We start from the raw sequence: 14,872 nt of genomic DNA, 5'->3' as shown, positions 1-14,872 counted from the left end.
TCCCAAGGAGGATGGCTCCTTGGATGAGATTCGACAGTGGTGACCCATCACCATCCTCAACTCATCCTACAAAATTCTTGCCAAGGCTTTAAGTTGGAGGATTCGGCCACTTCTAGGGAGCGTTATACATGGGACACAGACAGGTTTTGTCAAGGAGCGTAGTATCCTTGACAACATCTTTACTTTTTGGGAGGCTTCTGCCCTCGTGCGGCTCCATGGTGAGGATTTGGTGATACTTCTTCTCGATTTTGAGAAGGCCTATAATAGAGTTGATTGGGACTTTTGGAGGGCACTCTACGCAGGATGGGCTTCTCAGATGCTTGGATCTGAGGTGTGTCAGCTCTATATAGACAGACACACCAATCAGGTACTTTTGTCAGGAGGTAGAGGTGATCGTTTCATACTCACACGTTCGGTCAGACAGGGCTGCCCGCTTGCCCCCTTCCTCTTTCTATTCTATGCTGAGGCAATGAGCAGGTTTTTGGTTTCACAGCAGGTTGGTTTACGAGGCTTAGCGCTCCCTATTCAGGGAGATGAGCTACTGGACGCTGAGTTTGCAGACGACTCAGCCCTGTACTTACATGGCGAGGAGGCCAACCTACACAGGTGTGAGCAGGCTCTTGAGACCTTTTGTTGTGCATCAGGCGCACTGATCAACTTGAGAAAGACTGTGGCTTTCTCGGTTGGTAGTACTCCTACGCTTGATTGGATGCTAGGTGAGGGTTTCAGGTGGATACCCCCAGGGACTGCAGTTCGTTACTCGGGTTTTCAGGTTGGCTTGGACTTGTCTCCCGAGCAGCAGATTGCTCCCCTCCTCCTGGCCATCAGGAGGAAGATGTTACATTGGATCTCCACACGACTTTCTCTGGCAGATAGAGTTGTAGTGGCCAACCAGGTGTTGTTGGCTACTATGTGGTACATCACTTCTTGTTGGATCTTTTCGAGTTCTTGCATCAACCAGGTGGAGAGGCTGATCAAGAACTTACTTTGGTCAAGGCGTGACACTCAGATAGCCCGGGCCAAAGTGGCATGGCAGGTCATAATCCTTCCTTGTTCTCAGGGAGGGTTGGGGATCATAGACCCAACACAGCAGAGCAGAGCCCTTTTGGGGAAGTTCATCGTCAGAGGACTCCTTCCAGGAGAGGAGCCCTGGAAGGAGTTCTTGTTGCAACGGCTTAGTGCTAGAGTGTCTCACGCTGGAGGCCCGTGGTGACCTTCGGCCAGCTGGATTTCACAGAGATGCTTAGAGTTGGCTTGAGCAGGAGACTGGAGGATCGCTTCGTTGTGAGTCTGCTCCGATCTTGGGAGCAGCTACGGAGAGGCTTGGAGGAGCGACAACCTACTTGCACGGAGGAGCGCCTGAGACAGCCCCTTGTTTGGAACCCCATGGTTAGCACTCAGAGAGGCCACTTGGTTGGTAGTAGGCCTCATGTTTCTTGGGGTCCCATGGGAGAGGGTCCATCACGCGCTTTAGGTGATTGGCTTCAGTTTTCAAGCTTGTTAGAGGAGCTTCAGGGCATCCAGCTACAGGGCATGAGAGGGGTGCAGAGCATGTGTCAGGACATCTCAGAGGCACTACCTGCTGAGTGGCTCACACCTCTCGAGTCAGCAGTGCCCAAATGGATGGGGGCCTTCACGCGACCGGAGGTTCTCATCCTTAGAGCTTGCTCAGAGATGGTACCCTCCTTGTTTTTCGAGCTACAAGGTGGGGGACGCTTACGTCGAGTTGCAGTAGAGGCCCCACAGGTGGCATAGTGCTGTTTTCAGAGGATCCGAGTGGTGGGCATCTGTGGTAGGACTTGTATCATTGATCCTGACCCAGCAGCTCTTGCGATTGGACACTGGAGACTGTGGGCTTGGGAGAGCTGTCCATTGGCACGGGTGCAGTGGGACCTTGGAGAGTGGTTTGGAGGGACCCCTTCTCCTCAGCATATCATCCAGGTGTCCCATTCTTTCAGTACACTGTTCGGCTAGGACGTCACATAATGGCAACGCAAAGAGAGGCTTGTCCTGTTGCAGCACCTCATTGGCAGCAGGAGGGTCTCTCGGCTGAGTTCTTGGCAGCTTTTTGGGAGAGGTTGTGGGACTTCAGACAAGCGAGGCGAGTCACGTTGTTCCAGTGGCTGGTTGCACATCTAGTTGGGAGTTGGCTGGTACATAGTGGTCTATCGGCAGCATGTGCAACTTGTGACCATCTTGTGGAGAGTCAGCGACACTGTCTTTGGGAGTGTCCTCTGGCACAACAGGTTTAGCTTCGTGTTCTTCGGCTGATTCCAGCTCTTTCCATTGCTCGACAGTACACGTGGGGGGCAACTGCTTGGTCGACTCTCACGGGCCCGACACTTCAGTTTGAGCTATCCTTCATCAGCAGGATGATAGTGATGCAGGGGGGTCGACCTACACTCCAGCCTGCTACAGAGCTAACGCCACAAGAGTGGTGCAGTGAAAGAGAGGAGTGTTGGGTGCTCATTTGCGGCCTGACACTTTGGTTCATCTGGCGGGCCCGTTGCTTCCGCATCTTCGAGGCTCGCCCTATACCACCAGCAGAGACTGTTCGGGATTTTTGGCTAGAGCTGGTCCATACTCTCGGAGGACAGTTTGAGAGACTCCAGGGCAGCTCCGACCGCATGAGGGAGCGCAGAGAGGCTTTTCTTCGACTGTGGCGCCCTAGGCCTTTCTTCATCATGGTCCAGGGTGTGCTCAGATGGCACTACCGTCCACCTGTGTGGCTTTTCCCTCCTCTCATCTCTTGATTTAGCCTCATTGTACATATGCTGTTTTTCCATTGGGAGAGTCTCCCCGTCATGTTTGTTGTAGCCCTCTCTTGTAGAGGTCGTTGTAGCCCTATGGGCAGTTTCATTAACTAATTGAAGGATCTTTTTCTTGATTTTTTTTTTTTGGACCCGATCAAGATTGATACCATTTGAATTGGCCAGATTTGAAGTGTATAGATGTAGTTCAAAGTTTTTTGGGTTTGCGCTCTTATTATCGGTGGTTCATTAAAAAAATTGCGGAGATTGCTTCTCCTTTGCATGTTTTGACACAAAAGGGGTTCTTTTCTTTTGGGGACCATCTAAGATTGGAGCCTTCAAGACTCTTAGAGAAAAGCCTTCAAGACTCTTAAAGAAAAGTTGACAATTGGTGCAATGTTGGTGCTACCGAACTTGCAAAGACCATTTGAAGTTTACTATGATGCCTAATTTTAATTTTATTTATTTATTTGACTCAATCAACCGAATGATTAGCTAGAGATGAGAAGGAGATGGAATACCACTCTCGCCTTGAATGAGGACAGGTTGCGAGACATTATCTTTGAAAAGCATGAGCTCATCCCAATCGATAATATTATAATGGGCTTAAACTTGCGAAACCACTTAATGTCCAAGATAATATCACACCCTGCGAGATTAGAGTCTACAAAACGATTAGTGAATTGTGTTTGTTGAATGATCAATTTGACATTATTTACATTCTTGAGAGAGCGAAGTGTCCATGCCTTGTCCTTTTATCACTCTTAGATTGAGGTGTAGATGGAGAGGAAGAATTTGGAGAGTTCTTTTTATTGTTACCATTCCCATTAGAATTTTTGTCATTGTCTCTAGAGGAGTCAATAGAGGAACAATTATCATTATCGTAGGCCATCTTGATCTTGTCTTTGTTGTGCTTCATTTCTTGAAGTTGTGCCACGTGTATCGCCTCTTGTAATGTCTTTGGATCACAGCCTTCCATGTCAAACTTGGTCAAGTGATCCAATGCAAAGAGAAAGGCCTCCAACCTTTTCTCATTGGATTTTCTCAATTGTCCATCTAATCGGGACACATAGTTAGGATACTATGTCACATGTTTACTGCATTAAGATGAAAATCCTCCTTCAATCGCTTCAAGTACTGTGGAGGCAAGAAGCGAGTCTTTAGATTCTCCTCGAACTCCTCCCAACTAAGCTCGAGAGGGGGAATAGGGAGAGACTTGAGGCATTGGGCCGCTTTGTGGGCGGCGTGTTCTTCTCATCCTTCCAGGGGATAGCATCACTCGTGAGATGCATGGAAGCCAAGAAAACTTTGTTATTATGAGACTTTATAACAACGACAAAATAAGATGTAGATTGATGAAACCAAGAATAGATGACAATCACATCCATCTTATCATCATACTCACTAAATGTAATCTTCTCGAGAATTGGTTTGTTGATGGTCCGTGTAGCATTGGTCCCCTCCATGATGGTCTTGGCAAGCTTGTCATAATCCGGCTATGATGAGGAGGAATCTGATCAAACCGCAAGAGAGGTGATGAGATTACGCATGACTATCCTCTCCTGTATGAAAAATAAGAGAGTTAGTGTGACAACATATAATACGAGATTTGGTGCTATGTAGTTCCAAATTTGGTATTGTATTTAACAGCGCATAGAAACAAATTTGAAAACGGAAAGTTACACAAAAACATAGCTACAAGTTGAACACAGTAGAGTGCGACACGAGAGAGAATCACTTAAAATACTTCACAACTTTAAAATCACAGTTCAATTTGGTCGACACAGCCCGACGTAGTTCCATGCTCGGAGAGATTGGCCCCAAAGACTGGCGTCCCTTTCGGTATTTCTTTTATATTAATCTTTGAGCAAAGTACAACTCCCGCAGGGTTCTGGCTCTCAGATACATTCAGATGCTATGAGAAGTGAGGCCCTTAGGGCTCTTTTATTCTTACAAAGGGTTGCCAAAAGCAGAGCCCCAAAATCAGTTAAACTCAAAAGCAAAAGTTCCAAAAAGCTTCTGGCTCCAAAAGCTGCCCAAAAAGCAATTAGCGCAATTTACAGAAATTCCATACAGCTGTGAGCGCAAAAAGCGCGCCTGTCCGTATAGCCTGTCACGTCAGTCTGTCAACGGAAATTCCGGGTGTTTCGTACTGATGCCACATCAACGTTCGTACTACCTGCCACGTCAGCATGTCAGCGCAGAATCCGAGAATTCGTACAATCAGCACGCGGGTGTCCGGGGAGAACTTATACGTCATCAATTTGTGATATATCCTCCTCTTGAAAGAATTGTGATCGCCTTGGATTATGCTTGTAAAACAGACAGAGGTCATAAACTGTCTTAGTAGACACTGACAGTTAGTACCGATGCACTAGACACAACACATCTCGCATATGTACAAAGACGACAATCACGTCACTGCATATTACATCACATGATAATCAATCACAAAAACATTCATTCCCAATCTTAGACAATGATTGCCAGCAACGTATTTAGTAACCACATCTAGATTCATTGTGGACCTCATTGATTTCGGGTTAACTAATCTTATATTGCGATCATGTCTATAGAGAATTTCGATTCAAGCATTGTCGTGTGCGAGAATCTGTTGCCTCAAGTACTGTCGTTTGCGAGAATCAGGTCCGGGGATCCCAATCCATCACTAAGTTCATATTGAACAGAGTGGTTGAGTCATCCATTCCATTGAATCAGTCGTGATTCATGATTCGTTATCGGGTTCATTCAGGAGCTATCATTGCTCCATCTCATTCTTAATTCTGCTCGTCTTTTTCCAGAATTAACAGATTCTTTTATAAAACATTAGTTTTATTCAAAATTTAAAATCATCTTCCAAAAAGTCTTATTTTATAAATTCATAAAGCAAAATAATGCTAGTTCATAAAAAATCTGTTCTGAAACAAGTATCGCCTCGTCCTGCTGTCCTTTCAATCTACCAGTCATCTTGATTCTTGTGCCTTTTTGGAGCACCGTGTAGCGATATGTCCTTGTTCTCCTGTCACCAGCGTGTGACTACTATCTATCCTTTTTGTTGATTTCTTTCTTATTATTTATTTACTTTCACTTTTTGGAAACACCCCTCGGGAAATCTAACTGCCCTGCATTGCATAGCTAGTGTGGAACTGTCCAGAGGGAGTCCAGGCCTGAGGGCAAGAGAGCACTAAGGTTGGACAAAGACTATGGTTAGCCAAAGTGGGGTCATTGACTAGCCAAAGTGGAATCCTTTGCTACAGAGGCTACATTTCAGTTTTGGGTGTGGCTGCAGTGTACAAAGGGGGTCAGATGACCTAGAAAGATACAATGGCAGCATCTCCTAAAATTTAGGGAACTGCTATTTTGGGACCTGAAAATGTGTTTGCGCCATTACCTCCGGTATGACAAGGGGAACATTTTCTTACTCTACGAGTCTGCCGTGAAGTCAATTGGGCAACCGGTTGGGAGATTTTTAGGCGGCAACCCCGAAACGGGTAAATGCTTGTAAATGCGCCAAGTGGCACATTCTGGTGCACTTTCCTCATGCATGGAGAAGTGGCGCTGAATTTGAAGGGAAAAGAGGCTCATTTGCAGATTTTGTCACAGGTTAAGAGCTATGGAGTGCTTCCTTTCCCTCCTATGTACAGTGCGGTGCCAGGAGTGATGCCCTGCACGCTACGCACTGCCCTCTCTCCCCCCTATGGCAGTATGTTATGCCCCTCTAGTGGGCTTTTCAATTGACCAATGTACAGTTGTGTGGGTTCATGCGCGATTGCCGAGGCAAGAGCCTCTTGCACAGGTACTGGATTAGCTAGCGGCTAATCCCCCGCAGGTACAGGTGAATTCGGAGAGGTTTCACGCCAGAAATCTCGTCCGATTCAAAGGGCAAGTAGTCCTACAAGTGCGGGAGCTCGAGGACTTGCTACGGATGCGACCGGCAAACGGAGCCCGAAACAATAAATTACAACATACTGTGTATTTTTGCAGGTTTAGGGTTTTGGCCCTAAACGGTCCCTAATACCCCCAGGAGGTTCGGGGACGCGAGGGGACCACTGTACAGGTGATCTGGCGCATTTTCGGGGCTGAAAACAGAGAATTCAGCGTGCTGCAGATTCTCACCAGGTTTTGCAAAGTGCCCGTATGCGTCGGGAAAGTCATTCAATGCGTGGGAATACTGACTGTGAAGGGTCCTAGTATAGTTATGCTGCCGAAATCGGGCCGGAACAATTGAAATTCAGCCAAGTTTGTGCGGGGCAGCTTGTAGGGAACCACATCGTTTATTCCCTCTTTTAGAAATGCCGAAAGGGGCGCCTAAATTAGGGGCCAATCTGGTGTCGGTCTTCTCATACAGGTGCATTCTAGCAGCCTGTATTCCTTTCCCCTTTGTTGTGTCTTGAAAGTATAGGTAAAATGGATGACAAATTAAATGGGTGAAAGCAAATAAAGTTTAAAGTCTAAGGTCTACCGCCCTTTTTGAAAGCACATGCCGGTTTTATCTCCACATTCAAAACACTTTCCTGCTTTGAAATATTCATCTCTTTGATCTTTTGTTAGTGAGGTAGTCCATCTCTTTGTCGATTGTTTCTGCTATGACTTGTTGAAGGTTCATCTGATGGGTAAGTCAAGTTACCCAAATGTATAGCAAATCCTCGCTTCGTATGTCCCATCAACTGCTGTATAGACTCGGACTTCCTTTCGAGACATTAGTCTTGAATTTCTTTGGGAAGTCCACAACAAAATCGTTTAATCTGTTCCCTAAAACTAATCTTCTTAAAGGATGAAACAGGTAGAAAAATTTCCCACAATCTTTCGCAATAAGAATCCAAAGATTCTGTCTTGACCATCCGAACATGGTTCTTGTCAGTAATCACATCTCGTTTGTATTCTTGTGTGAGCCATGAAGAAATAAAGAGTTTCTTAATTATCAACCTCTTCGTCGGGGCTTGTTTCCTTAGCAACAGAGTGGACCACCATGTCTGTGCATTGCCTTTCAGAAAGGATGCCGCCCGTCTGATCTTGGAGTGCTCTGTACAGCGGCCTCTAAAAAATGCTATGTCAAACTGTTGGACAAAGTCTAAAGCCTTGGGAGCATCTCGAAACCTTGAAAGGTGCTCAAACTTTACTGCTTGTCCTCCCTCTTTGAATTCTTTGGGCTTTTTGCCTTTGTCGTTGAGGAGATCATATTGATTGGCTGTGTAAAAGTGCTTTCTTTTTGCATAAAACATATGATCTTTCTGTTGTTTCTTGCCCTTCTTGTCCTTATCACTAGAGTCAGAAAAAGATGAGGTGTCCGAGTTGTCAGAAGATGAGGACAAACTGGGCAATCCTTCGAAGCGTACATGCTTCTTTTGCTTTCTGGCTTTTTCAAAAGTGAATTTTTGACCCAAGTAACCGGGGAAATTAGTTCCCTTGTTACGTTGCTTCAATTGCTTTTCTGACGGCTTCTTCGTGTCTAGAAGCTGATAGATTTGGGCCCGGACTGCATCATGGAGTTCTTCTTCAGTAAACATTCTCAGAGTAGGAGGCTTCTTGATGCCGGTTTAATTGGTGGCTCGGTGGCTTTCTGCCACTGAGTGTGCACTTCAGCGATGGATTGCTGAGACAAAAATTTTGCAAACTGAGGGTCCTTTGCAAATTTAATCATCTACTTCATGCACACATCAACCTGCTGTCGACGTTCCATCTCTTGAAGTTTGTACTGAGTAGGCTGAGGTGGCCCGTGCTCTTCCTCTGTTAAATCGTTAAAATCTTCTGCATGGTCTCCTCTCGCATCAACAGATGCAAAAGAAGTCGATTGATTCTTGTCGAAATCCATAAGTGTCGCTTAAAAAAGGATCAGATTTCTCTGTAGAAGAGAAATCGGCCGTGCTCTGATACCATTGTAACAAACTTGGGCACCCCAAGTCTAGAATCTGTTGCGACACGAGAGAGAATTACTTAAAATACTTCACAACTTTAAAATCACAGTTCAATTTGGTCGACACGGCCCGACGTAGTTCCATGCCTAGAGAGATTGGCCCCAAAGATTGGCGCCCCTTTCGGTATTTCTTTTATATTAATCTTTGAGCAAAGCACAACTCCTGCAGGGTCCTCGCTCTCAAACTCTACGTCCAGATGCTCTGAGAAGTGAGGCCCTTAGGGTTCTTTTATTCTTACAAAGGGTTGCCAAAAGCAGAGCCCCAAAATCAGTTAAAGCAAAAGTTCCAAAAAGCTTTAAACTTAAAAGCAAATAAGTCCAAAAAGCTTCTGGCTCCAAAAACTGCCCAAAAAGCAGTCAACGCAATTTACGGAAATTCCGTATAGCTATTAGCGCAAAAAGCGGGGTTGTCTGTACAGCTTGCCACGGCAGCCTGTCAGTGGAAATTCCGGGTGTTCCGTACTGCTGCCACATCAGCGTCCGTATCGCTTGCCACGTCAACATGTCAGTGCAGAATCCGGGAATCCTTACAATCAAGACACATGTGTGTTCGGGCAGAACTGCCACGTCATCAATTTGTGACATAGAGTACTATAGAGTGAACAAGAGACTCGAGACAAAAGACAAAAGGTGCACCGAATTGGTGAAAAGCACACTGTACAAAATACAAATGCTTGTTAAAGGGGCTAGAGTTTGAATGCACGGGACAACTGGCACAAGTGATTTGATTATTAGAACAATTTCTCGTCCTCAATAGGTCTCCTCAAAAGCACCTACATCCAGTTACAATTCCTTACTGCAAACCTCAGTGTGGCTCCATAGGTTGTGCCCGATCATGCACTCCGTTTCTCCGAAATGATCACTCTCCCATCCCTGAATGTAGTAGCCTTGTTTCATGCCCAGGTGGCCCCTTAGCTCTTGATCTTGGATGTCCTTGACCCCCAATTCTTTCACGTGGCCTATGATTCAGTACTGGACCATCACCCCCTCAGCAAGGTGGCTCTTCCCTTGGAGCAGCATCATCCCCCTCAAGATCAGAGTCGTACTATGACTTAGTCCTCTATTATGAGCCTTAGCGTAAAGTTAAAACTCACCAAAGATAGTTCAAATTTAGCGATCTAAATTTAACAGGTTTTGGGACAAGCTCTCTGACACCCCCAAGGCCCTTTGCTAAGGTCTTGCAAAGGAGGTGAAATTTAAAAATCCCAAAAATGAATCTCATTTTTACCAAGGGAATGCACCAGTTAAAAGGCACTTCAAATTAGGAAAGGAGGTGGAATGTGTATCAGATGGCATGAACCAGTTGAAGAATTCATTCATTTATTCCTTAATGGCCCAACAACTAAGCTTTTTAACAACCTTTGAATAAATTATTTGGTTGTAATGTATCATGAAGGCAACTTCTACTCGGTGATTGTGCGTTTTTTTCCTTACGTAGATTTGAGTCAGAGGGGAATTTGTGTAGAGAATCTAAAGGTGCAGGAATCATTCTGTTATTGAACTATAACTGAAGATAAGTGAATTGCTCTCTGGTTTTTGCTCGCAAGTCAGAGACGAAAAGATGGATCAAATTGAAGTAGTGCATTGAAGGCTTGCAATCATAAGGGACCTTTGAGGAACCGACTGCTGTGCCTGGAAGAATTCTAATCATTATAAGTAGTAGTGGCATAGATTGATGTGTTTAAGTATTATCAGATGTACCTTTTGTATAAAGACCAGTTTTTGAATATTTTGCTAAAGTGGCTGTTGTGTTGCCCTTGCTGTTTAAATTTTAATACAATCTCTTTCATGCGCTCATGGTGAAAGATGATCCATGTTAGAAAAAATTATGTCTCTTATTTAAGGATTTCAACATCATAAGGTCATAGAATGATCCATTCTTGATCCCTAATTGCACAGCACATCAATCTTGTCGTGGGAGATATGTCTAAAAGTTTTAATCTGAGGATACCAGCATCACGATGTCATAGAAGGATTTCTTGGCCTTTTCTTTGTTTCTGCTTGTGGAGCATCGGTGTTGTTCATGAGGAAGTTTTAAGGGTGGCTCTTGCCCGTAAGAATCTGGCCCTTGCCTGATCACATCTCAAGGCTAATATTCTGAAAGGGAGAACACCACTTTCTGTGGGTGTGTTGGTATGATGTGAATCTTGGGAGAAAAATACAATCGGTAATTTAGGTGTATGTAAGCCTCATCGATTTTAATACAGTTGGTAATTTAGGTGTATCAAAGCCTCATTAATTCAAATCTTTATTATGTTTAATTTGAATTATTGAGCTGTGTATTCTATGCATTTACAAGAAGGCTTGCTTTATATCAAGCAAGTTTCTACTTTCACAGGATAATTTGCTCAACTCTCTTCCAGAGCTTGTTTCAACTCTGTCTAGTGATATTGACAGGTATTTGCTCTTCACGAAACTGACTAAGGTGTAATTTTTTCTCATTAGTAAAGGTCATGTTTTGACCAAGTGCTTAGTCTGTTTATTGTGCTTGTATTAATTTCTGAGTGTGTGCATAATCAAGTTTAGTAATAATCATTCTAAGGGAGGGGGTCTCATGCTAGACTGGCTGGATTAAGCACGCTGTTTTCTCAGAAGCAGGTCATCTAGTAAAGCACCTCCAGTATAAGTTTAGCCTTGTACCCAGAAAATATGTCAAAGCATTAATGAATGGGGAATGTTAATGGCTCTTTGCTCGCTTTGGCGTGCACACTTTCATATGGCTGCAAGAATTCATTTATTGGTGTGGGCAGGGCAAGTTTGGTTCTTGTCAGCACTGATAATATTGAGCATTTAAGAATTTTACTGAATTTTTGTCATTAAGATTGGGTCATTTGACAAGAGAGAAGGTTTACCTCTAAAACTAAACAGTGCGTGGGGGCTTGGATTCATGTAAAGCCTGTGATATGACGAGCAGTTCTCTTGTGTGAAACAACGTTATTTTTTGATGGTTTTGTGTTTTGTGTTCTCAACTCTTTATGGTAATTTGATGAAAAGCCTGTGATGGGATGAGCAGTTTTCTCGCAGGAAACGGCATTGTTTTCTGAATGATATTCTGTTTCGTTGTGAACTTTTTCTGGTAATGTTTCATCATATTTGGATGATGCTTTAGCAATGATGCCTTTAATGTTATAAAACTGTCTACTACAAGTCTGTAGATTACCATACTAAGAGGTTCTTTAGCTTGTGATTTAAGAAAGTAGGCTAGGTGCAGAGCAACTTATTATTTGAAGGTTTTTCTTGTGTCATAGTGCAAATGCAGCTGCTGTTGCTATAACCACCACGGATCTTGTCAGTAAGAGTATTGCTGTTGAAACAACTGTAAGATATTGGCCCTTTTTCTTTGGACATCGGTCCTGTTTATTTCCTAGATAATCTCATTCGCAACATCCTGAAGGTTGGAGGGACAAAAGTCAGAATTGGGGGGATGGCCAAAGGTTCTGGTATGATTCATCCAAACATGGCGACCATGCTTGGGGTAGGCCTCTTTTATCAGTTTTAGCTACCTATCTGAATTAGTTTTTTTTCTAAGGGTGGCTTATCTTCTTGTTCCAAAAGGTCGTAACTTGTGATGCTGCAGTGGCTGCTGATGTTTGGCGGGCAATGATACGTACAGCAGTGGGGCGCAGTTTCAATCAAATAACGGTAGTTGTCATGTCAATTTGTTTTAGCAAGTTTCTTGCCCTATTCTGTAGCTTTTTCTTGTCGTATTTTATTGCATGCTGTTTTGTGCAGAGAAGTTAGTAGCAAGAAACAGCTAATGGCTTCTGTGATGGTTAGTTGTTTATTGTTAGTGATCCATAGTCATTGAAATACCCATCGACTATCATGGAAGCTGTACACTAAAGCCCTGGATGTAGTGCTGAAGAGCTTGACATGATGTTCTGCATCCAATCACCTCATTAACTAAATAAGAAGATTTCTCATATCTGGGGTAAATACCAAACCTAGCCTCTGGTTACAGTGCTATCTGTGCTCAGTGATAGATGCAGAGTCGGCTTGGCAGTTGGACTAGCCTGACTAGTGGCCTAAAGGCAGCAAGCTGGAGGACCTGATTACAGAGCACCTTTTTGATTACTACTGGATTCTCACTTTGGTGGGGGAAGATCGAGTGGTAGCCAGGCCATCATCTAGCATACCTGGCTTACCACCCGCCTAAGTTTACTCACTCTATCCTCCCAGGGCAATAATTGCCGACCATTTACAAAAGTCTAGAAGGCATGGGAGGCCATCTAGCAGTACAGAGGAGGAGAGCTGGCCCTCTTCTAACGATGAGAAAAAGAAGAAGAAGACCAAGGAGTTTAAGGATGGGGGTCAAGCAGCTAGGTTTCACGTTTTCAAGATACCTGGAGGCCCATCGAGCCCTTGAGTTCATACAGCAGTTTGACACAGAGCAGTTTGACACAGAGTAACAGGGAACGGGGGGAACACAGCCCAAACGTTCTGAACGGTGTTCCGGACCCCGAAACGGAGATGGGAACGTAACGCCGTTCCGGAACGGGGTGTAACAGGAACCGTGTTCCGGCGGTGTTTTGGAATGGGGGGAACGAGGCGGAACTGCGAAACGCGGGCGGAACGGGCAAAAGTAGGCATTTGGGGGGAAAAAGGTGGGCTTTTGGGGGCAGATTTGGGGCTGTTTGCGGAACATATTTGGTGCAGTTTGAGGATAGGTTAGGGGGCAGATTTGGGGTTGTTTAGGAGTTTATTTGGGACTAAGCTGAATGGAGGTAATTCAAGCCTTACTTTAGGTGGGCTGTCTCGGCCCCATTCCCGTTACGCCGCCCCCCCCCCCCCCCCCCCCCCCCCCCCCCTCCTCCCTGTTCCCGTCCCGTTCCGGACTCTCCCGTTCTCGTTCCCCGTTCCCGTTCCCGGTAACTATGGAACTTTGACGTCGCGTTCTCCAGAGATCGGCTCTTGGAACGCTCCAAGGTGCAAAGGGTGGCATCTTACTTGAAAGGAAATGCACAGAGCGGGGGGCTTACTCTGTTGTTACTCAGAGAAGCACCTACGACGTGGGTAAAATTCAAGAGAATTTTCACGTCAACCTGGATATCAAAAGAATATGAAGATGATTTCATCACGGCTTGGCATCAGACTAAGAAAGACACGTTGGATGACTATTGTGAGAGGTTTTGGGATACCTTTTTTGCGAGTGTCTGTCACAAAGTGATGATGTGGCGGACAGCAGAAACCCTAATTTCTGCCAGAAACCCTAAAATTCCTGCAAACCCTAAAAACTGCCAGAAACCCTAATTCGCAGCAAACCCTAATTTCTGGAAACCCTAACTGCTGGCTGAAACCCTAATTTCTGGCACCAGTGCCACGTGGCAGGGTTGTACGGATTTTCCGAAAATTGCGCCGCAATTTGCGCTGGCAGCTTTGGGCGTTGCTTTTTGCATGAAAGAGAGAGAACTTGCTTTTTAAAAAAAAAAAAAGAGACTCTCTCTAAGAGAGAGAACTGATGCTTTTGATTTTTGAAAGCTTTTGGGGCTCTGCTTTTGGGCATCCCTTGTAACCTTTAAATTAGTGGTGAGGGCCTCACTTCTCAGGGCATCTGGACGCAGAGTCTGAGAGTGAAACCCTAACCGCTCTCTTGTACTTTGATGATTGATTAATATAAAAAGAAATACCAAAAGGGGCGCCAGTCTTTGGGGCCAATATCTCTAGGCACGGAACTCCGCCGGGCCAGTGCAAATCTATTGTGATCTGTGAATTGTTTTGAAGTGGTTATTTGGTGCTGTCGCGGTTGATTCTTGACTTGGAGTGTCCAAGTCTGTTACAGTGGTATCAGAGCACGGCCAATTTCTCTTCTACGGGAAATCCGATCCTCGAATTTTTTTTTCCGCGGCACCTATGGCTTCAGGCAATGATGAGTCGACTCCCTCTGCATCTGGAGATGCGGGTTGGGATCACAACGAAGATTCAGGCAGAGAGTATGGCCCGCCTTGGCCTACTTAGGCGGAGCGGCGAGAGATAGAGCGTCGCCAGTTGATCGGCGATGCAACAAAGATGATGCTCAATTTTGCCAAGGACTCGAAGATGGCAAAATATATGAACCAGACCTCTTTGGAAGAAAGGTATAGACGGAGTGGCAGAGAACCACAACACCACTCCCGAAACCTGCTCTCAAGAAACCTTCTGCCTCCAAGAAATATATGGAGAAGGAACTAGAGAATGTGGTTGATGCACGGATTGCTCAGCTTTTTGATAC

At 45.0% G+C, this 14,872-nt stretch overlaps 1 protein-coding gene across 3 annotated transcripts in view; it reads left to right on the top strand.

Annotated features, from left to right (window-relative positions):
* LOC147465954 (arginine biosynthesis protein ArgJ family) overlaps positions 1 to 14,872 on the top strand; it is a 50,185-nt gene that overhangs the window by 24,372 nt on the left and 10,941 nt on the right. For all 3 annotated transcript variants that reach the window (XM_086522932.1, XM_086522917.1, XM_086522925.1), the window contains exons 8-11: positions 11,003 to 11,061; positions 11,913 to 11,982; positions 12,059 to 12,139; positions 12,220 to 12,306. In XM_086522932.1, coding sequence (XP_086379058.1) covers positions 11,003 to 11,061; positions 11,913 to 11,982; positions 12,059 to 12,139; positions 12,220 to 12,306 — 297 coding nt within the window. The remainder of the gene's footprint in view (positions 1 to 11,002; positions 11,062 to 11,912; positions 11,983 to 12,058; positions 12,140 to 12,219; positions 12,307 to 14,872) is intronic.

Source organism: Adiantum capillus-veneris, chromosome 1 (genome assembly GCF_014529385.1).
Source record: "Adiantum capillus-veneris isolate H3 chromosome 1, ASM1452938v2, whole genome shotgun sequence".
NCBI lineage: Eukaryota > Viridiplantae > Streptophyta > Polypodiopsida > Polypodiales > Pteridaceae > Adiantum > Adiantum capillus-veneris.
This window is presented reverse-complemented; position numbering and strand designations above follow the sequence as displayed.